We start from the raw sequence: 23,748 nt of genomic DNA on the forward strand, positions 1-23,748 counted from the left end.
GGAGCATCAGTGAGTGTTTCAACCTTCTGTAATAGTTGCATATGAGTCCCTCAGTTGTCCTCAGTGTGAAAATATGGATCTGAAAATCATACAGTCATTGTTGGAAAGAGTTCAAATACACAAATTCTGAAAAACCAAATAATTTGTGGGACCTGAAGGATTTTTTCTGAAGAATAGCAGGCAGTTTAACTGTTCAGGACAAACAAGGGACTCATGAACGAGTATCACTAAACAAACAAAAACACAGCTGTGGATCATTCAGGTAACAACACAGTATTAAGAATCAAGCGTATGTAAACTTTTGAACGGGGTCATTTTTATAAATTCAGCTATTATTTTCTCTTTTATGTGAATTATCTTATTCAGTTCAGTACTAAATAAGAAATATCATGCATTATGTATGGTCACTCTTATTTTGGTAAAATTAACATTTTGCAGATTCTGCGAGGTGTATGTCAAATTTAATCTTAATTGTACATGTATATATTTCCAAAAATATTTACATGTTTATACTTGTTTACAATTTAGATTATATATAAATATAAATATTTTATATATAAATGTAAAAAATGTTTCCTTAATATATACAGTGCACACACATATAGTATGTAAACATAAACAAACAAAACTTTTGGATACTTTTGAATCACGATGAATCGTTTGACAGCCCTACTAAGTATTAAACATCTGTAATTAATTCAGCTCGAAAGTACTCTTAATACTCATATTTGAGCTTTGCAGATCAGCTTTATATGTGCTTAAACATTTTTTTACATCGAGAAATTTAAGGTTTGAGCTTGAAAACCAGCACCAGACAATTTATACCAAAAACTATATTGCTTATGACTGTACTGTGCATTTATAGGTAAGATCACCTCCCTGGACACCAGTCTGTTACGAGCTTCTATGAAACCAGGCTGGGAAGACTTGGTGCGGAGATGCATCCAACGTTTTCACCTCCAGAACGATGGTGATATATCATTCGCCAAGAGGCATCAACAAGAAGGTACTGAGGCCGTGTCACAATAATCCACTTAAGATAGACTTAACAAATGCTGTCATTTTGACAATTGTATTGTTAATGCAAAGATTAACAATGTTTTTGACAGTAACTACCCAATATTCTGAATACCGTAGTGATTTTAACACGCCTCGTATTTGGCTTCAGCCGCCAAACCAGTTTCACACACTCCTTGCGTCATGACTTGCTATACTAAAAGTGCAAGTCAATGAATCTCAGTCACAATGCAATGTTTTAATGATGGAATTGTTACAAGGATATATAGTAGACTAGAAATGACTGTATTTGTAGCAAACGTGGTGTGTGGAAAGTGCATGTGTGTGAGAAATGCATGCGGTATCTTTACTTGAAAAGTTAATCTAGCAATTTCACAGGAATTATTTGGCTTTATGGTAGCTAGTTGTGATTTATTATCTTGTCTAGATATGTTTGAGAAAATGTTTTAATGCAAATGTGACCAAAAACTTAAAAATTAATCTTTTGCGTACAATTTCGATGTTGCATGTTTCAGTGTTCATCAATGTATATTTATGTATTTCTCAAAATCAAATTTTGCTGTTCTAATCCTGTGGGTGTGTTGTTTTGCAGTGTTAAGGCATGGGCAGGCGTTTAGTCCCATCTACCGGTTTTCCCTGTCCGACGGGACCATAGTCTCAGCTCACACCAAGAGCAAACTGGTTCGGTCACCTGCTACCAACGAGCCACAGCTCTACATGTCACTGCATATTTTACAAAGGTACCCGCTACCAAGCCACACAAGCTATGAGTGCCTGCACTTGAGATGTTTAGTCTCTGTTTATGTCTGAATCAGTGTTTTTAATGTAAATGCAATGGTGTATTTTATGAACTGCCCACATGAGTAAGTGATTGAGTCATTTTTGACCCTCTTCTCAATGTTTCCTGTCCGTGTGTGAGCAGTCAGTCGAAACACACACTTTCTAGTTCTGACAAGCCCAGTTAATGACCATATACTGAAATCTCACTGTCTGTCATGTGAGAATATCCGACTGTGTTTTCCCAGAGGCCCGACACTGGTCTCTAAACATTCCATCAGAACCAAGAATAACACGACTCCCTCGACTTCCACAGCTACGCATTGGCAAACAAGCTTTTTCACCCTTGATAATTCCTCAGAATTTAATTGCTGATTTAATTAAGTATAGAGTAATGGAATACAAATGATTCCAACTTTAAAGGGATAGTTCACCCAAAAATGAAGATTGTTAGTTCCTCTCCAGTGCATCTGGAGCTGCAAGCTTTATAAATAATGCAGAAGAATCAAGTGTTCTGAAACCATACAATGGGTTTCTGTGAGGAACAGACCAAAAATAAATTAGTAAATCATCTCTCATTTTTCACGAGAGTTCATGGGAGACATAGCAATGTCTAATTTGTGAATGAGTCATTCTTTTGAGCGAATCATTGGTCTGTTTTACAAATGAACACTGAATTAGACTGATCTGGTTTTTAAATTCAACTCACAGACTCACTGATTTGACCTAAGTGTGTAAATTCTGTCATTAATTACTCACCCTCATGTCGTTCCAAACCCATAAGACCTTGTTCATCTTCGGAACACAAATTAAGATATTTGATGAAATCTGAGAGCTTTGACCCTGCATAGACAGCAACACAATTAACATGTTCAAGGCCCAGAAAGGTAGTAAGGACATCATTAAAATACTTCATCTGACATCTGTGGCTCAGCCCTAATTTTATGAAGCTATGAGAATACGTTTTCTGCGCAAAGAAAATAAAAATAGCAGCTTTATGGTACTAACTTGAACGTGGGTCGAAGACTCACTCCCTTGTCATCCAAGATGTTCATGTCTTTCTTTCTTCATTCGTAAAGAAATTTCTCTCCAAATAATAGACTTCTATGGTGCCCCCGAGTTTGAACTTCCAAAATGCAGCTTTAAATGGCTCTAAACGGCTCTAAACGATCACAGCCGAGGAAAGAAGGGTCTAGCAAAAAAATCGGTTATTTTCTAAAAACATTTACAATTTATATACTTTTTAACCTCGAATGCTCATATGTCTAGCTCTGTGTGTACTCTGTGTAGAAATTAAAAAGTATATCAATTGTAAATGTTTTTAGAAAATAACCGATCGTTTTGCTAGATAAGACTCTTCTTCCTTGGCTGCGCCCTTAGAAGCTGCATTTTGGAAGTTCAAACTCGGGGGCACCATAGAAGTCCATTATATGGGGAGAAATCCTGAACTGTTTTCCTCAAAAACATAATTACTTTACAATTGAAGAAAGAAAGACATGAACATCTTGGATGACAAGGGGGAAATTTTTGTTCTGAAAATGAACTACTCCCTTAAATATCTTTTGAAAACTACAGTTTTTGCCCAGAAGACCTAATGTTTCTTATCGTTAAGTGACCACGATAATATCGATACCGTTACTGGTACATCCCTTCTTATGAAAATACTCAGAATTTATATAAACCGCTTTTATGATGCTTTACATACTTTTGGAATCTTTAAAGCTTTGGTAACGGAAAAGGTCAACCAGAGTATTCTTATGAATTTCTTCTTTTCTGTTTCACAGAAGAAATTCATGCAAGTTTGGTACAAAATAAAGCTTTTTTTTTTTCCTTTAGAGCATATTTAGATAAAGTCAGATATCATAGTTTCACACAAAATCGAATGGTTTGGAGTGTATAGCTTAGTAAAGCTCGGATCCACAGCAGGCAGTTGTGAACACAGTTTCATATGTTAGCTACAGAGTTTCTATCTCTCTCACAGCATGCGAGGGAGGAACACCGGTTTGCTTTCTGAGACAATAGCAGCAGTGTTAGGCTGGGGTGTCGAGCACAGATAAACATTAAACCCAGAGTGAGCTCACAGCGGGAGGGTGGCTGTCTTAAAGCACAGCATCTCCAGCACAATACCACACAGTATAGCTTGACCATGGATTCATCCTGCATGCCCCGAACAAAGGCATCTCTATGCATTTATCAGCTCCGAGCGAGTTTTTAGTACGTAGCTTGCTAAAAGCTTTATACCCCGAGGTGATTGTTACATTAGAGGGGGATACGACAGCACAGCCACTCGTTTGCTCTGTCCCGTGGCTTGTTTTGAGGGATGAGCAGTGCTGTTTTTCTTTGATAACAATTCGTTCCCCTCTTTTAACCTTCTCCGCCGAAACATACTTTAGTTAATTAAGCCATTCCTGAAATTTCGCTTAAGCTCTTTTCTCGGATTCCTTGTTTGGAGCGTTTGAAGAACCGCTTCCTGACTATGAGATTAATTTAACAAATGACTGCACTGGATTAATGTAATGAAATAGTTTCAATAGAATTTACTTGGAAATCAATATTAATTCCTTGAATCACAATTAAAACTCCATTGTCAACAATAGCACGTGCCAGCCTGGTGAGACAGCCATGCCCTGCCTGAACTGAACTGAGGCATTGTTTTCTGTTTTTGTTTTTACTGCCTTTTTTTCCTCTCACTTCTTCTTGTTTAATGTCTCATTCATTTTACAGTAATTAAACACAGTTTTTTTCCACGGTATTAAAACTATGCCAGGGAATTGTCGCATGGGCATTGATATGAGGTTGCTAAGTGTTTTTAGCATATTTGATAAATGGTTGTGTTCTGGGTGGTTGCTAGGTGATTTCTTAATGGCCCCTTTGGGTCCCTCTTTCAGTGTTAGTCTAAGGTGTTTTTTTTTTTTTTTTTTTTTTGCATGTTAAATGGCCTAAGATTGGATATGTACCAAAAGATTATTAATTATTAATTATTAATTACAAAAAAAATATTAAAGGTTTGTTCAAATGGCTTATTTTAGTATTATGGGTAAAGTTTTTTAAAATAAGGTTCATTAGTTAACAATAGTTAACCATCGTTAACTACATTAGTTAATATTAACTAAGAATGAACAATACTACAGCATTTGTTAATCTAAGTTAATGTTAATTGCATGGTGAACTAACATCCAAAACAATGACTGTATTTTTATTAACTAACATTATCAAAGATTATGTGCGTTCATTAATACATTAACTAATGCTTATAATTGACACCTATTTATTTATATACTATTACAATATTTAATAATAATTTAAATAAGCTTTTTATATGTGTATTTGATTTCCATTTTTAATTTTTTAAATTATTTTTATGTTATTTTAATTTAGTTTATTGCAGTTTTAATTTTAGTACCTAAATTTATTTATTTTTTTATTATTATTTTACTGAAATCCGAATGCACTTGGCCGAAAACCGAAACCAAAAAGGCTTTTTAATAATTATTTATTATGTTATTAAATAATATAAAATAATTTTGTACGACTTTAATTTAACTCAATTTTAATGATAGTGGAATCTGGATGCACTTGGCTGAAAAATGAGTAAAATTGGCTCAAAATCTGTAAATTCTATTTTCAGCTGCTAATTTCAACTGCATACCTATATTTTATCATATTTTTATTTTTTATTTAAGCGTTATTTCAATGACAAATTCAATTATAGAATTTTTTTTATTATAGTTCTGGTTCACAATAGTAACAATGACCTTTATGTTCACTAATTATTAATTTTATCTTCATCATGCATCAAGATTGTAATTGTTAAATTCTTTTTTGTGTATATATCTTATTTTTCAACCTGGAAGTACGCCATTTTCTATGAATGTACAAGACTTCCAGATCATTAGCCGCGGTAGCGAAATAACAAGAAGTACAAAGTACAGTAAACAGTAAAACTGTTTGCAGTACATTTAAGATAATACATTACCACATTAAAATAATGTGGTAAGAAATGCCAGTTTGCAATATCAAGTAGCAAAACAAACTGTTTTTGCATAGATAAAAATATCTGGAAGCGAATGACACCAGAAGCCTGACACATTAATTTTACAAATGGCCGCATCCGCTCTTACGGAAAAAATAAGGGGGATAAAACTATGTTTGTTCTGTGTGTCTGGCATGTTTGTTGCATCATTATTAGCTCTTTAGAAAATCTATTAGCAATTTTAAACATCTGTTTTTTTCTGTTTTAGGGAGCAACCTGTCTGCGGCATGAACCCTGATCTCGGAAATGCTCAGAATATGGGCAAAACCATGAACCCCATGAGCTCTCCCAACACAGCAGGCTCCTCTGGTGCCCCACAGGGGCAGGATGCCACGGTCAGCAGCAACACATCCACTTTCCCTTCCCCTGGTGGCCAGAAGGAGCCCGGCGCCATCGGCCCAGTACAAGGCCACCGTTTCGGCTGTCCGGGAACCATGAGCCATGCGGCAACCATGCAGGCGGCCACCCCTCAGGGCAGTGGCTATCCGCTGAAGTTGAGCAGCCCGTCTCAGGGCAGTCCAGGCATGCTTTCTCCACGCCACCGAGCCAGTCCTGGAGTGGCAGGGTCTCCACGCTTGCCCCCTCCGCAGTTCTCCCCAGCAGGCAGCTTACATTCACCTGCGAGCATGTGCTCTAGCAGTACAGGTGGCAATGGGGGAACAGGCGGTAATCATGGTTACACAAGCAGTTCCCTTAACGCCCTCCAGGCACTTAGTGAGTGCCACGGGGTGAGTCACGGCCAATCGCTGGGATCACCCGACAGGAAGTTGGGGTCACCAGCTGGAGTGGGTGTCAATCTTCACATGCTAAACAAAATGGGAGCCTCAGAGTCATTCGGAGAGCAGAACCAATCAGAGCAAGGTAACGGCGGGCAAGACGATGAGCTGAGAGATGAGAAGGGCAACCTCGGCCAGTTTAACAACCCAGATGCCAATGATCCACAGAACCGGCTACGTGACAACAAAGGCCATACTAAACTCCTGCAGCTCCTCACTACTAAAACTGAGCCTATCGAGTCCACCTCACCCCCTCCAATGGGTGGTGGAGATCCTGGGTGTAAGGACCCCGCTGGCGGCCCAGGGAACGGCGGCATGGGCGCTCAATCTGGAGTCGGGTCACATGCTACCTCCCTGAAGGAGAAGCACAAGATCCTTCATAGACTTCTCCAGAACAGCTCGTCGCCCGTCGACCTGGCCAAACTCACAGCCGAGGCCACGGGGAAGGAGCTGTGTCAGGATTCTGCAGGTGGGGCGGCCAGTGTGGCCGAACTGGCCATTAAACAAGAGCCCGTCAGCCCCAAGAAGAAGGATAACGCCCTGCTACGCTACCTACTGGATAAAGATGATAATGTACTCAAGGATAAAGGCATCAAGATGGAACCTGGAGAAATAAAAGTGGAGGGCGGTAAGATGTCAGGAATTAAGACGGAGAAAACTGACGGCGGCTACGACCGTGTGGATCCGGTAAGTGATGGCGCCAAACTGCCAATATACCAAGAAATATTTATTATAGGTTAAGCTCTATATTACTACAGAAAAACATTCTGAGACGTACCTCACTGACACAATGCATTGGTTTTGTTTTTGTTTTGAAATGGAAGCAAATAATAGCCGTTTTGTTTTGTTTGTTTGTTTTGGAAAGGGAGCAAATAATAACCTCTTTCGTTTTGTTAGTTTTGTTTTTCACTTTGAAAAGGGAGCAAATAATAGCTTTTTTTTTTTTAAAGGGAGCAAAGACAGCCTCTTTTGTATTTGTTTTTGTTTTGTTTTGTTTTGTTTTGTTTTTGTTTTGAAAAGAGAGCAAATAATAGCCTGTTTTTTGTTTTTGTGTAAAAAAGGGGAGCAAATAATAGCCTGTTTTGTTTCATTTAGGTTTTGTTTTTATCTAGTAATAACCATTTTTGTTTTGTTTTGCAATTTTGTTTTGAAAAGGGAGCAAATAATAGACTGTTTAGTTTTTTGGGGGGAGGGGGGTTGTTTAAAACAGAACAGCCTTTTTTGTTTTGTTTTGTTTTTTGATTTGAAAAGGGCGCAAAGAACAGCCTCTTTCGTTTAGTTTTTGTTTTAAAAAGGGTGCAAAGAACAGCCTCTTTCGTTTTTTTTTGTTTTTTTTTAAGGAAGAAAATATTGGCTGTTTCGTTTCACTTTGTTTTGTTTTGAAAAGGGATCTAATAATGGTGTGTTTTGTTTTGTTTTAAAAAGGATCAAATAATAGCCTGTTTTTTTTTTGTTTGTTTGTTTGTTTTGAAAAGGGAGCAAATAAGTAGCCTGTTATAAAACATTATAGAAAATAGCATCATCTGAATTCGTTTTTTTCATCTAAATTACTATTGTCATGTTTGTTTGTTTTTATTATTATTATTATTATTTTATTATTCTTACTATTATTTGGAGGGTTCCATTGTGGGATAATACAAGTCCAAAAGAAAATATGTATACACTGTAGTTTATACTGTATATTCTTTTTTTTTAGATTGTAAATGCATTGTTAAAGTGTTTTCTGCGGTAACTGATAGCATGCTGTCAATAGAGCTTAACTTAACAGAAAGTACTGAGAGTTTATGTGCAAAACACCACCTGAATCGAACCTACTGGTTTCACATTTGTTGTTGAATTGTGATGTCACTCTGATGAAATGCAGGAATGATTCGTCATTAGTGGGTGTTGGTAATGATTGTTTGGGTTAGTTATGAGAAGTACTGCATGTCGGAAAGGTCGGCAGCCAGTGTTGTGAATTCTCACGCAGTAATAACCGATATGACAACTGATATCAACACATTCAAACGATCTTATCGCCTTCTTTTCAGTTTGTTGCTGTATTGTTAGAATGTATGCATCCTTTTCTTTCCTCTCTGTATCTCTTTTTGCATTTCTCTCTATTTGGGTGTGAAAGTAGAGCAAACAACAGATTTATAAACCGGCCAATGAAGCCCCAGATCGAGGCAGTATGGTAACAGCAGGGATATAAATGACTCAGCCAGCTGGAGAGAGAGAAAGAGAGAGCGAGAGAGAAAGGGAAAGTGAGAGCTCTGTCACAGGAAGTCGATTCTGTGGGAAACTGGCAGGACTTTCTCAGAAGCAGCTCTGTGACATTTGAAAAAAGGCGTCTCGGTGGTGCTCAGTGCATCTCATCTGGCGCAGCGGTTGGCACATGCCCTACAGAGCTGGCACCGGGCACCAATCAAGCCTGGTAAAGTTAGGGAAGCGTCTGGGGCCAGGCAACAGAATAGAGAGATTATCCTGTATGTGTGTGTTTGTGCTCATTGGGCCTCCCGGGCCTCTTTTAAAAGCTGTTGATTGAGCCACAAATTGAGTCATAGTTGTCAAATCAAAGCAGCGGTCTCGGGAAGCTGCTGCTGTTAGCCTGTTAGCACAATGACCTCGGCGTCCCTCGGTTACCAGGAAAAGACCCAGAGTTCCGCTAGTGAGGAACCTCTGACCTCACGGTCTCCACGACAGCGCCATTGAGAACATCAAGTACAGTGATTTACAGAGCAGGGAGGCCACAGCAGGACAGGAAGAGCGATGGCGGAGATGCTCGAGCACACGCGCAGAAAAACGGAAGACTGAAGGAAAAAACTGAATTAGTGAGGATGCGGGAGAGAGGAGGATGAAATGTGGCGGGACTGGAGAGGGAGGAACAATCCCTTGTGAGATGCCTACCTAGACAATATTGGTTTTGAACAAAATCGAAGGCATGTACACTGCCGTTCAAAAGTTTAGGGTCAATAAAATTGGGTTTTAATGTACATGAAAAAAGTCTCTACAATAGTGCAGAATAGTGCAAAAAATTGTAGTATGGTAGTGTCATATTTAAAAGGATAGTTCACGCAGAAATCAAAATTCTGTCATTACTCATCCTCATGTCATTCCAAACCCATTAGTAGGGATGACAAAAAATAGTATCTTGATATTTTCTGGGATTTCATTGATAACAATATTTAGACAATATTTTGCTGTGTGTGTTATTGTGCTTAAAAAGTAGTTCACTTAAAAAGTAGTTCACCTTCAAAACAAAAATTTACAGATGATGTGCTCACCCCCTTGTGTGTTCTGAAGATGAACAAAGGTCCTACGGGTTTGGAACGACATGAGAGTGAGTAATTATGACAGAATTATCATTTTTGGATGAACCAGCAGGCTGGTGTGATAAAGCTACAGTTGAGACTGAAGAGAAACAGGGATGTGTATGAAAGGTCATGATGCCAGAGAGCAAGACTCAAGGAGTCTTCACTGACACTGTGCTTCTGAGCACGTGAAGCTTGTCCCGTGCACTCCTGACTTTCACCAGTGCAGTTCAGTGCTCAAGGTCATTTTCACAGTTGGCTTGCAATTAAAGGCTTTCGATGGCTCTGGACAGGGTTTCAATAATGCAGTTTTTATGACAGACGGTAGAAATGACCCAGATGCACATATTGTTGTCACCCAGGCAGCTGTGGTGGCTTCAGTCACTCTGTTCACTGATATATCAATCCCTCTGTTTCTCTCTCTCTCTCTCGCTCTCTTTCACTCACCCTATTGATCATTCAATCTCTCACAGTCTCTTTTACATCCTGTATGTCCCAGTTTGCATCTCTCTAGCTCTGTTTCAAAACAGCTGCGGAGCTAAACAGCGATTTTACAGCATCATAAGCACAGTTAAGATGCAAACACTGTTCTAAAAGGTAGGCAGCGACATTACGATGTCTTATAAGACAGCTTGTTTTGACCAGATTTGCATCTCATGCATACTTCATGGAGAAGGCAGTCCCATAATGCATTGCAACGAACTCAGAGAAAGGCTGTGTTCGAAATGGAATGCACAGTGTGCAAGCTATTGTGTGATACATACAGTTGAGGTTAAAAGTTTACATACACCTTGCAGAATCACACAAAATGCATGTTATTTTTTATTTAGTACTGACCTGAATAAGATATTTCACATGAAAGACGTTAACATCTAGTCCACAAGAGGAAATAATAGTTATATTTATGAAAATGATCCTGTTCAAAAGTTTTCATACACTTGATTCTTAATACTGTTTTTACCTGAATGGTCCACATCTGGGGTTTTTTTTTTTTTTTGTGGTAATTGTTCATGAGTCTCTTGATAGTCAGTTAAACTGCCTGCTGTTTTTCAGAAAAATCCTTCAGGTCCCACAAATTCTTTGGTGTTTCAGCATTTTTGTGTATTTGAACCCTTTCGAACAATGACTATGATTTTGAGATCCATCTTTTCACACTGAGGACAACTGAGGGATTATTACAGAAGGCTCAAATGCTCACTGATGCTTCAGAAGGAGAAACAATGCATTAAGAGTGGGGGTGAATACTTTTAAACAGAATGAAGATGTGTACATTTTTCTTATTTCACCTAAATATCATACTGTTTTTCATTTAGTGCTGCCATTCAGAAGCTAAAAAAAGATACTTGCATGTTTCCCCGAAGACAAAATAAGTTAAGTTTACCCTGATCTTCAAATTCCAAAAGTTTTCACCCCCTGGCTCTTAATGCATCGTGTTTCCTTCTGAAGCATCAGTGAGCGTTTGAACCTTCTGTGACAGTTGCATATGAGTCCCTCAGTTGTCCTCAGTGTGAAAGGATGGATCTCAAAATCATACAGTCATTGTTGGATTCAAATACACAAAAATGCTGAAAAACCAAAGAGTTTGAATAAGCAGACAGCTAAGCAGCCTGTTTTTTTTTTGTTTTGTTTTTTTTTGTTTTTTTGCGCTCTGCATACTCATACAGAGAAAGATTTTAGCGTTTCTATTTGTGGTGGTGCTGGTTTGTCTTTCCCAGAGTGTGCTTCTATAGATGTGCTTTGTGTGTTTGTTACAGTCTGATGCGCTTGCGGAGGTGCATGTTTGTGTCTCTGTAGCAGGAAGTGTGACTCAGGATAGGGTGTCACTTCTCTGCCCTTCCCAACCCCTCACAGAGCTCTAATCGGCACCCTGACACCATTCCTCGGTTGCACGCACATACACACACACAAGCGGTGTAGACAGCTGTCCCAACCCTGACATTGTCGCTTCATTGGTGGTTCCTCAGTGTACCAATTAACCCTGTAACCCCTCTTACCCCCTTGGTCCTGCTCCTGTCTACACAACTAACTGCCCTCCGTCCCATCAAACCAGCAATTACATCTTATTTCATACTGAGACTGAAATAAACAGTTGCAGTTTGGCATTCATAGCATATCCTTAGGGCTCTTCATCAGGGGGTCCTCAACCACAGGGGTCCACTGCAGTACTGCATAGCAGCAGTTGTTGTGTTACTTTATTATTTTTCTGAAAAATGATTGCATTGAAACAATATATGAACTTCAAAGCTAAACTTAAAGGGAACCCCAGGTATTAAGACTGTGTAATATGTAGTACAAAACCTATGAAAGATTTACGTTATTTAAGAAATCCACATTGTTTCATACATATTTTTTGACTATGGGGGCACTATTATTGCGATGACGTGAAATAGTTGCACTCAGTGAGCTACTGACACTACCTGTTGCTATTTTTACCGCAACAAAACTCAGCAAATAAAATACTGATACGATGAACACAGATACTGAAAGAGCTTACAGGTGCAGATGGATGTAAGCATAAGCTTATAAGTCTAAACACACCTGGAAATCGAGTGAAATCGCACTGAGAATCTCCTTCAGTCGGGATGTTTACATCCTGCCACGATGGCATCTAGCGTTTCTTGTCTCTGCCGTTTGCAAGCTCTTTCAGTAGCTGTGGTCTACTAAAAGCCTCAAAGGCATCAGGACTAAAGTGGAGAGGACAAAGATGCAAGTCTTTAGCAAGTTTTATTCGTCCGCAGGCATCTTCCCATTCTTTTCTCCTCTTAAAGCAGTAAAGCAGTAAAGACTTACATCGCTTCTCTTGATGGTCTTCGACTGAAAATTACAACCAAAAGCCGCACGATCTGGCATTGTGTCAGTTTTTATTTTTTAGTTGTGTATTTCAAGTTGTTTAAGGTAAAAATAACAACAGATAGCGGCAGTTGCTCACCGAATGCAACCATTTCGCTTAATCGAAAATAATGGCGCCCCTCATAGTCCAAAATATGTATAAAACAATGTGGAATTTTTAGAAAACGTAAATCTTTCATGGGTTTTCTACTACATATTTCAGTAAGAGACATACTTTACATTATTTTAAGCCATACAAGTCTTAATACCCATGGTTCAACTTTTTTTGATGTTGAGAATGATGATACATTTTTCTTGAGAACCAAGTCAGCATATTAAACTGATTTCTGAAGGATCATGTGACACTGAAGACTAGAGTAATGATGCTAAAATTCAGCTTTCACATGAGTGAATTACATTTTAAAATATAATAAAATAGAAGACGGTTATTTTAAATTGTAATAGTATTTCACAATATACTGTTTCACTATATTTTTATTCAAATAAATGAGACTTCTTTCAAGAACATAAAAAAGTCAGTTCCTGTGACCTAATAAATTTGAATCGTCATGACTTAAAACTGTTAAAGTGAACTGCAACGAGTGATTTAAAATGCTAAAAACTTATTTTAAAAAAAGAAATAAATTATTGCCACTCACAGAACCTCTAAATATACGCCTTCCCTTATCCATTCATATGCGATTCAACTTAAAATCATGATGTTACCAGTAAAAGTTACACAGCCATGTCATTTATCAACTGCCCACATCCAAAACAACCATCCAAACGTGTAAATTATAGCGAAATATGTCAGATAGTTTTCCTGTAAGTGCTCTGGTAGCTGATGAGAAACACAGCTCTCATAGATCTCCACGCAGGGAGCTTTTCCACTATTGGCTCAACATCACACTGACGTCAGCGCTCCCACTGGCGAGAGAGTGATCCATGAAGGTGCAGCTCAGTGCGATATAAAGAATCCATGCTAATGCACAGGCACCTTCCTGTCTGGACTGAGCGAGCGCGCACAGATAATACACAGGAGAGAGACCAGGGAGTGATAATTGGAAAGAGGAGGAGAGAAAGGCTGAAACAAGCAGCCTGCGAGATGCATGGACAGTGAATAATCAGCAGCAGGTTTGATTCAAGAGGGCAGCCAGGGACAGGTGGTGCTCACACAAGTGTGTGTGTGTGTGTGTGTGTGTGTGTGTGCATCTATGTGTCTGATGAGAGAGAGAGAAAAAGAGAGAGCGAGAGAGAGAGATTGGGAAAAGAGCTTCCTAGTGCTACACAAGGAGAGTGACCTCATTAAGCAGTTCCTCCTCTCCGCTCACATCCTGTTTGTGCAGCGCTTTTCCTCCACACTGCACACTGAGTCGCAAATCAACGGCAGGAGAGGCCGACGGCTTCATTAGACTGCAGACAATGCAGCATGAAGGCAAACTTTCAACCCACAGATTCATATACAGCATGTGATCTTTGACCTTTGACCTCAATTACCCACCACAACAACCTCTAAACACTCACATGAACTCTCATCCACTGCCACACTGTCCTGAAATTAAACTAACTAGACATCTTAAGCCATCTAAATCATAGATAGACAGACAGATGGATAGATAGATCGTATCCATACAGATAGATCTGTATTATGCTTTGGTTGTAATATAGATGTTACATGTGCTGCCCCCTTGTGGTGACTTAAAGATGAACGCATGTTTATTAAAAGTTCCAGAACTGGCCTTAGATCTATATATTAACCAGCGTGAATGTTTATATCTCCAAAGTAGAGTGCTTGTGTACGGCACACTTGATTTAGCATCTATTTAGTGTCATTTAAAAGAAGTTGTATGCATTTTTAGTCTTTTCTGATCGATGACGACAGCTCTGGATAAGCAAAAGTACAGTTCGGAATCTTCAAGTCGACGTTGTTTATCTGAAATGCACTGCTTTAAGTTTCGTTATCTGAAACTGGCTGAGTTGGACTTTGTCAAGCTCAAGTCAGAATAAAAAAGTTGTGATGCATTAGGGAAGATGTTACAAATAGATAGATCAGAAATGTAGCGGCCACGCTACGGCCAAGTGTGCATTTAGATTTGTGAGGTAATAAATATTTTTAAAAGCTTATGAAGGAGATGAAAGGATTTGAAGGCGGATCGATGATGTATTTAAAGCCAGAGCATGTTTGCCAGCGTGTGTTTAGAAGATCTTGCTCTGATGGAGAAGCAATCTAGGGTTTAAAGATGGTAACTGAAGCATGGCAAATGGAGTAGTGTTCAGCTAGCCTCCTTTAACTCAATGTGAAGTGTGTCCTAGATTCCAGCCCTGTGTGTGTGTACATGTGAGAGGGAGAGAGGGGTGTGTTTCAGCAAGCAGACTTCGAACTCTCCAGCGTTTCCCTGCTGAGGTCTAAATCCACACGACTGAGATACCAAACCTTGTGACAATGTTGTTATGTGTGATAAGATGCGTTGGTATGTTGGACAAAACATGTATTTTTTTTATTTTTACGTGCATCCAAAACCCACCAGAAATTTGACCTTGACTAACATTTTTGATCTCAAACTGATGAGACTAATGAAAATGAATGGAAAAGCTAAAGGAATTCTCTTGTGTGTTTGCAGTCGAGCGAGCTGGATGATATTCTGGATGATCTACAGAACAGTCAGCCGGGCCTGTTCTCGGATTCCCGGCCTGTGTCTTTGCCTGCTGCCGTGGACAAGCAGTCAATCATCAATGACATCCTGCAGATGACTGGAGAGGGCGGAGCCAGCATGGGTCCCCAGCAACAGAGAGCACTACAGGCTGTGGGCCAACAGAGTGAGTAATATACGCACACACACACACACACACACACACACACACACACACACACACACACACAAGCACTTTCTCCTACAGTTTTCATCCAGTGGCTGGAATCCAGTGCACGACTTCTGAAATCTGAACAGAAATTAAAACACTTGGCATTCTACTGAGGGTACGTTCAGATGTAAAAGATGTACTAAAAACGAAAAGGTTTTGTGTACAGGCTAAAATGCTGTATTATGCATGCCAGGCCAGTAGTTGGCGCTGTCACTTTGTAAAGCAACACTGCGCACATGACTGTAGACTAACCACATGACACACATTTTCACAAATTCTCATTTTTGTAGTTTACACAGAGACGATAACGCAGTGGTGTTTCGGTGGTGTTCTGAAATAAGGAGGCAAATCTCCTCCACAAAGTTTTTTTCTTTAAATCAAATGTGATTTGATATTCCAGTGACATTTTCTTGGTTAAAAAGAAAGAAAGAACTATTTGATATGGTTGCAGTACTTTAACAATGTAATCAATATTCTGTTTATTAAAGCCAAGTATGAATAATGAAAACATTTATTACAAAATAATTACTTAAGACAGTCATAATTTAAACTTATATTCAGCTGATATTTTTTTATATATATAGTTAAGTTATAACTATTGAATTTTATGGGTTTTCAGTCATCAAAGCTTTACTTTTTGAGGTTACTTTTGATCAATTGGTATTTAGAACCAAAATACACTTTATTCAAAAACCTATTAATTTATTAAATTTACTTACTACTAATAAAAGATATTCATTTATTTTTAATAATCAACTAATAAATCAAATTTACTCAAATTTTGATTGCACCTCATGTAGTTTAAATATTTTAGTGATTTCTTTTCCACTTAAATTTGTTGTTGAAAATATAAACGTTTAAACAGTGACAGTAAAAAAACTGTAAAAATGTTTTTTGAAAGTTTAAACACATTATTGTCTAATCAAAATACTACTGATGTACCAAACAGGTTTCTTTTTTTAACCGAGAAACAGACGTTAAACGTTTTTAACATTAAATTTTGTAACGTGGTGGTGGTGGTGTTTTTTTTTGTACTACAATTTTTTTTTTCTCATTCAATATTTTAAGCTGGTATTGTTTTCAAAAACTGTTTTAAAATTTTGGTGCCTAAAATTCAGTTGTTGTATAAATGTATGGACAAAATGAATGAAAAGTTTTCTGTTAAATGGATGGTTTTATTTAAAGGTATCATTGTGTAAATGCCCTGTGAGGATCACACACTACCAGACTTTCAAGTTGTTCTAAACACAACAAACTCATGCAGAAACATGTGCCCACATTTCTAGGAAATTTATGGCAAATCCCAACGTGTGCCTCAAAATATCAAACGTCAGCTAAATGGAATCACTGTCTGAAGCTGAAAAAAGAAAAATCGGTGTCCTTTGTACAATGCACAGTTTTCTGTGTAATTGGTCAACTTAAATCAGATAACTGATAGTGGGCAATTTGCGTATATGACTGTAAATCAAGGCAAAAATCAGGTGTAATCTAGTGAATCCAATAAGAATCTGCACAATAGGGAGTTCTGTGAAAGCAAAATAGTTGCTCATATTCAGGTTGGTTTTGCAAATTCGCCGGGCTGACTTCTGTCAGTTGTGCTTCATCTCAATAAATCAAAATATTTCTTACCAGTACCAGAATTAAATTGTAGCAATAAAAGTTATACCCTAATATTCTGAGGGTATAGCCTGCGTATGCAAATGTCCCGGATTGGGAGCACCAGTAGAAGTTGCTAGGCCACCAAAATTTAATTGAATATATGTGGGATTATTAGCAGAAATCATACCATGTGTTATACCCGCAGGAACAGTATGCATGGACATAATATTGCACGTCTTTGATTGCATTCATCAGGCCTATTTCTAGTGTGCCAGCCACCCAATAAGAGCAATAAGCTTTGTGCTTTTGCTACTTTTAATATAAATCAAAGTCTCAGCTTTTAAAATCTGTCAATCACACAAACAATGTGATTTTCACGCTCTTTAATGTGTCGGGACAGATCGCTGTATTCATTTGAATCAGTCATCTTTTCGATTACAATGAAACATTCCTTTCATTACGGATTTTTGTTTGTTTGTTTGTTTGTTTTTTGGTGAAAATTCAACCACCTACTCCACTAAAACATCAGTGGCATCCAGTCTTTCATTCCTCGCATGCATTTAATTAAAAATGACAATAAAACGTTCTAAAGGTTGAAGTGGACTCCAACTCTTTGACAAAAGTGTTATTGTTGTCTTTTCTGAGGTATATAAGTGACTATTAACAAGCTGTCTTATTCACAGTATAATACAGTAAATGATTGGAAATAATATTTAACGTCTTCTATTCATTATTTGTAGCGTGCCAACCGCCACCAATAAATCGCTATAGGAAATACAAATTATAAATGCATTTTTCCTCCTCATTTCAAGTTTATAGTACAATATAAATGTGAAGGAACATCAGAAGGAATGAAAAAAACGATATAGCCCAATTTAATGAATCAAATGTCTGTAATCAGAAAGGTGACATGCCGCATAAACCTTCACACATTAAAGAGTGTGAAAAGCACATTATTGTAATACACCAATTGTTTGTATTTCACAATGAACAGATTTCGAGAGCTGAGACTTTGAAATATCTCCTGGTGCTCCAAATCTGGACCTTTTGCATACACAAAAGGCTAAAATATACTCTCAAAGTATTATAATTTTAATCTCGTAATTGCTACTAATGTGACTTAATTCTCATAACATTTAGACTTTATTCTCATCATTTTGACTTTATTGTTGAAATATTTTGACTTTATCATCGTAATTTCGACTTTATTCTCTAAATATTTAGACTTAACTTTCATAATATTTCGACTTTATTCTCGTAATTCCGACTTTATTCTCGAAATATTTCGACTTTATTTTCATAATTTAAACTTTATTTTTGAAAAACTACGATTTTAATCTCGAAATCTTTCATTTTTTTTAACGTGGCACTAAAACAATGTTGTACAACACTACATATAATGCACAATGGACCTTTTTCACATTAGATTTTGCTAATGTACTGCACCTTTAAAAGACAACAAAGTGAAGTGACAACAAAGACAACAAGTGAACCAATGCATAGAAATTGCAAGTTCTTCCTAAGTGTGCTAGCTTGTATACATAAAGTCATATAATTGCTTTATAGCTTATATTTATGCACACACCCTCTTGAACGCTCATGTAAGATTAGACCAATGTAACACACAAAGGTTTGAGCTTTGCCTTGTTGTGTAATCAACTTCCTTTAGGACAACTGTATGTCACCTTTAACCAACTCTGACATAAGCGTATCCAATAGTAAGTGCGAAATGTGTGTTTGTGTGTTTACAAGGAGTTTCACTGAGTAATCTTAGATTTTATTTGCATTCGTTTACAAGGTGGAAACAGCAGCAGGAGGAAAATTCCTGTCCACGAATAGTGCCACAGTGCATCAGCAAAGATATTTAGAATTACACAAGCATGGAAATGAAGTGAACCCAGAGTGCTTTACATTTACTTGTCATATTTTTTGTGAAACACCCTGAAACTATTCAAGTGTGCCCAGAGGCTGACCGAAACTCTAGCAGGTGGAACATGAGTTTCTCATGAGGCGAATGTTTCTCACCTGCATCATTTCAGCTGCGTGGTGGATATTCTCTCTCAACCACTGCTAGAAATAGCTAATGCTACACAGAGCTACGTGAGCTAAACACTGACTAGTATATTAGCATATTGGAGGATCATGTGACACTGAAGACTAAAGAGTAATGGCTGCTGTAAATACAGCTTTGCCATCACAGGAATAAATGACATTTGATTTGAAATATATTTAACTAAATACTTTTTTTCAGTTTTGTCATTTATTGATATTTGCTATGTGTGTATTCATAGATTTCGGGGGTCCGCGACCAGGTCAGCCCGGCAGAGCTCCTCCGGTCAGAAGCGTATCTCTGGATATGAACATGCCTGCTAAAGGCGCTCAGGGTCAGTACCCTCTGATGAGGAACAACAGTCCCTACTCGATCATGCAGCAGCAAGGCATGATGGGAAACCACAGTGTCATGCCTAATCAGCCCAACATGGTCAATGCAGGTGAGTTTGACTAGGGTCAGAAATGCACTGTAACAGAAATTAAAGGACAGCAGACAGCAGTCAAGTTTGTCTGTACAGTCGTGGGCAAAAGTTTTGAGAATTACATAAATATTGGAAATTGGAAAAGTTGCTGCTTAAGTTTTTATAATAGCAATTTGCATATACTCCAGAATGTTATGAAGAGTGATCAGATGAATTGCATAGTCCTTCTTTGCCATGAAAATTAACTTAATCCCCAAAAAAAACTTTCCACTGCATTTCATTGCTGTCATTAAAGGACCTGCTGAGATCATTTCAGTAATCGTCTTGTTAACTCAGGTGAGAATGTTGACGAGCACAAGGCTGGAGATCATTATGTCAGGCTGATTGGGTTAGAATGGCAGACTTGACATGTTAAAAGGAGGGTGATGCTTGAAATCATTGTTCTTCCATTGTTAACCATGGTGACCTACAAAGAAACGCGTGCAGCCATCATTGCATTGCATAAAAATGGCTTCACAGGCAAGGATATTGTGGCTACTAAGATTGCACCTAAATCAACAATTTATAGGATCATCAAGAACTTCAAGGAAAGAGGTTCAGTTCTTGTTAAGAAGGCTTCAGGGCGTCCAAGAAAGTCCAGCAAGCGCCAGGATCGTCTCCTAAAGAGGATTCAGCTGCGGGATCGGAGTGCCACCAGTGCAGAGCTTGCTCAGGAATGGCAGCAAGACTTTTGGAAGATGGCCTGGTGTCAAGGAGGGCAGCAAAGAAGCCACTTCTCTCCAAAAAAACATCAGGGACAGATTGATCTTCTGCAAAAAAGTATGGCGAATGGACTGCTGAGGACTGGGGCAAAGTCATATTCTCAGATGAAGCCTCTTTCCGATTGTTTGGGGCATCTGGAAAAAGGCTTGTCTGGAGAAGAAAAGGTAAGCGCTACCATCAGTCCTGTGTCATGCCAACAGTAAAGCATCCTGAGACCATTCATGTGTGGGGTTGCTTCTCATCCAAGGGAGTGGGCTCACTCACAATTTTGCCCAAAAACACAGCCATGAATAAAGAATGGTATCAAAACACCCTCCAACAGCAACTTCTTCCAACAATCCAACAACAGTTTGGTGAAGAACAATGCATTTTCCAGCACGATGGAGCACCGTGCCATAAGGCAAAAGTGATAACTAAGTGGCTCAGGGACCAAAACGTTGACATTTTGGGTCCATGGCCTGGAAACTCCCCAGATCTTAATCCCATTGAGAACTTGTGGTCAATCCTCAAGAGGCGGGTGGACAAACAAAAACCCACTAATTCTGACAAACTCCAAGAAGTGATTATGAAAGAATGGATTGCTATCAGTCAGGATTTGGCCCAGAAGTTGATTGAGAGCATGCCCAGTCGAATTGCAGAGGTCCTGAAAAAGAAGGGCCAACACTGCAAATACTGACTCTTTGCATAAATGTCATGTAATTGTCGATAAAAGCCTTTGAAACGTACGAAGTGCTTGTAATTATATTTCACAGAAACAACTGAAACAAAGATTTAAAAGCAGTTTAGCAGCAAACTTTGTGAAAACTAATATTTGTGTCATTCTCAAAACTTTTGGCCACGACTGTACATATGCTGGAGAACACAGGGCTTCCCCCACACTTAACACCTACTATAAGAGGAAAGTTCCAATGCCGCACCGACCACGTACAAACCAAAGTTTCAGTGTGATCAGTAATGCACAGTCAAGCATGACGCTGTCGGCTCGAGAGGAAGACGAATGTGTAAAACGGCAGAAAAGTGTTGAGTCAGATCAAAAGCAAGCCCCTCTGTGCGGCTTTTATTTGTTTGTTGTGTGTGGTGGGTTCCATTCGCTTGCAAACGAATGTGCAGCTAGATATGAATGACTCATAACCTTAGGAAAGAATTTCAGGGTTTCTGGTGTGATCGTGTCTACATGATTAGGCGGTTTTTGTATTTTTATATGTACCATTATTAATTTTTTTTCCAGTATCTAATTAATTTTGTCGGTTGACCCCTTAGCTTAGGTGTTTGCTACTGTTGCAAAATCAGACAAGCTTTACAAAACTTACAAGATTTATTGAAACACTTGGAAAAAATGTGACGCGTCCTCTATGTATTTTGTGTCACTATTATAAAGACCTGGCAACAACATTTTACCTTATTTTTACATAACTTGTATGAAATTTAGTTTCAACCTATCCAAAACACAAAAAATAACAAAGGCTTGAGAATATAGTGGTTTGCAACCAATTCTAAGGTAGGATCGGTCAGTGTAAGTGTAGGATTGCACTTGGTTGTGCAATATAGCACTGAATGATGATTTATGAATTAAAAACAACATGAGATCAACACTGACCATATTTCCTTTCATAAAAATTATCCATGGTGTTACTATTCACAATTTATCAGTGCATGTTTTTAATAAAAGAAAAAAAAAGTATACCTTACATTAAAAAATACCCTTTTCTCCACTTACAGAATGTTGTTTTTCCACTTAAAAAAACACAAGCTAAATTGTGTAACCCAATATAATAAATTTTCTATTTAAATATATCTTTGACTAATCCTTGTTAACATTATAAATGTTTTTGCAGTCTTTTGACTCAGCTGGTAATTTTTTACGAAACACCAGAACCAAAATAAACTTTATTTAAAAATCTATTAATTAATCATATTTGCTTACTACTTACTACCAAAAATGAAAGTTTTATTGATTTATTTTTATTAATCAGCTAATTAATCAAATATACTCTTTACTCAGTAATCATTTCTCAAATCAAATTTTAAATTTCAGTTTATATATCAACTTTTTAATGATGTAATTATGTTACTACTCCAATTTGTTATTGAAAATATAAAGATTTAAATGGTGACTATAATCATTTTCATGAAAGTGTTTAAACATTTTTTTCTTCCACATTATTGACTAATCAAAATACTAATATTTCACCAAACTGATTGAAATTTTAGCTGGAAACCAAAATGGAAAATGAACAGTTTTTTGTTAACCAGTTAATTAATCGAATTTACTTACAATAATCAACACTCAAATAAAAACAGAGTTATATCTAAACATTTTCTTGGCATGTTCTTTTTCTACTGAGAAAACATACAGAATAATATTATCATACCTCAGATTTCACAACCCAACACACGGTTTTATTCTAAAATATTACCATTTTAAAAAAAATCTATTTTAAAATGAATAATCCTTTTTAACTTTTTAAATGTTTTCACTGTCATTTCTCATCAATTTTTTTTTTTTTTTACCAAACCAACCAAAATATATTTTTTAAATTCATTTATTTTTTATTAATCAGCTAATTAATCAAACTTATTCAATAATCATCGCTCAAATCATACATTTTAATTGCACCTCATGTAGTTTTTATATTTTTAATGATATAATTGTTTTTACTACAATTTGTTGTAAAAAAATGTTAATGTATATTTTAATATTTAAATGGTGACTGTAAAAATAAACTGGTTTCATAAAAGTTAGTTTAAACTTGCATCAAGTAACATAAAATAACAGTTTTTTCCTCCACATTATTGACTAATAAAAATACTACTGATGCACCAAACTGATTTTATTTTATTTCATTTCATTTGTTTCTGAAAACCAAAGTGGAAAAGGTTTTTTATTAATCAGTCAATTAATAAAATTTACTTAAAATAATCAACACTCAAATAAAAACTGAGTTATATTTAAAATTTTCATTACATGCTGTTTTTCCACTGAAAAAAAAAAACTATTTTAATATATCTTTGAATAATCCTTTTTAACATTATATATATTGTTAAATCTCACTGACCACAAACTTTTGAACAGTAGTGTAAATTCTCACTTAAATATTAAGTCTCGTTTAAAAATGTCATGTTACTTATGTTGCTAATTAGCCTGGCTAACGCCAGACCACGTTATGACTTCGTCATGATTCGTGGTCTGGGAACCACATGTTCATTTTCTCATATTTGAGGCGTGGTTTACGAATGCCCAGAGCCGTTTATTGGGCGCTACGAATGTCTATCAAATGCGCCTGTGTGTAGCTCATAGCCAATCGTTTCAATCATACCGGATGACGTAT

General features: G+C 37.4%; 1 protein-coding gene across 4 annotated transcripts in view; it reads left to right on the forward strand.

The window, feature by feature from the left end:
- ncoa2 (nuclear receptor coactivator 2) overlaps positions 1-23,748 on the forward strand; it is a 97,785-nt gene that overhangs the window by 56,474 nt on the left and 17,563 nt on the right. For all 4 annotated transcript variants that reach the window (XM_073830372.1, XM_073830373.1, XM_073830375.1 and 1 more), the window contains exons 8-12: positions 866-1,006; positions 1,610-1,757; positions 6,036-7,290; positions 15,344-15,539; positions 19,475-19,675. In XM_073830372.1, coding sequence (XP_073686473.1) covers positions 866-1,006; positions 1,610-1,757; positions 6,036-7,290; positions 15,344-15,539; positions 19,475-19,675 — 1,941 coding nt within the window. The remainder of the gene's footprint in view (positions 1-865; positions 1,007-1,609; positions 1,758-6,035; positions 7,291-15,343; positions 15,540-19,474; positions 19,676-23,748) is intronic.

This window comes from Garra rufa, chromosome 24 (assembly GCF_049309525.1).
Source record: "Garra rufa chromosome 24, GarRuf1.0, whole genome shotgun sequence".
In the NCBI taxonomy this organism is placed as follows: domain Eukaryota; kingdom Metazoa; phylum Chordata; class Actinopteri; order Cypriniformes; family Cyprinidae; genus Garra; species Garra rufa.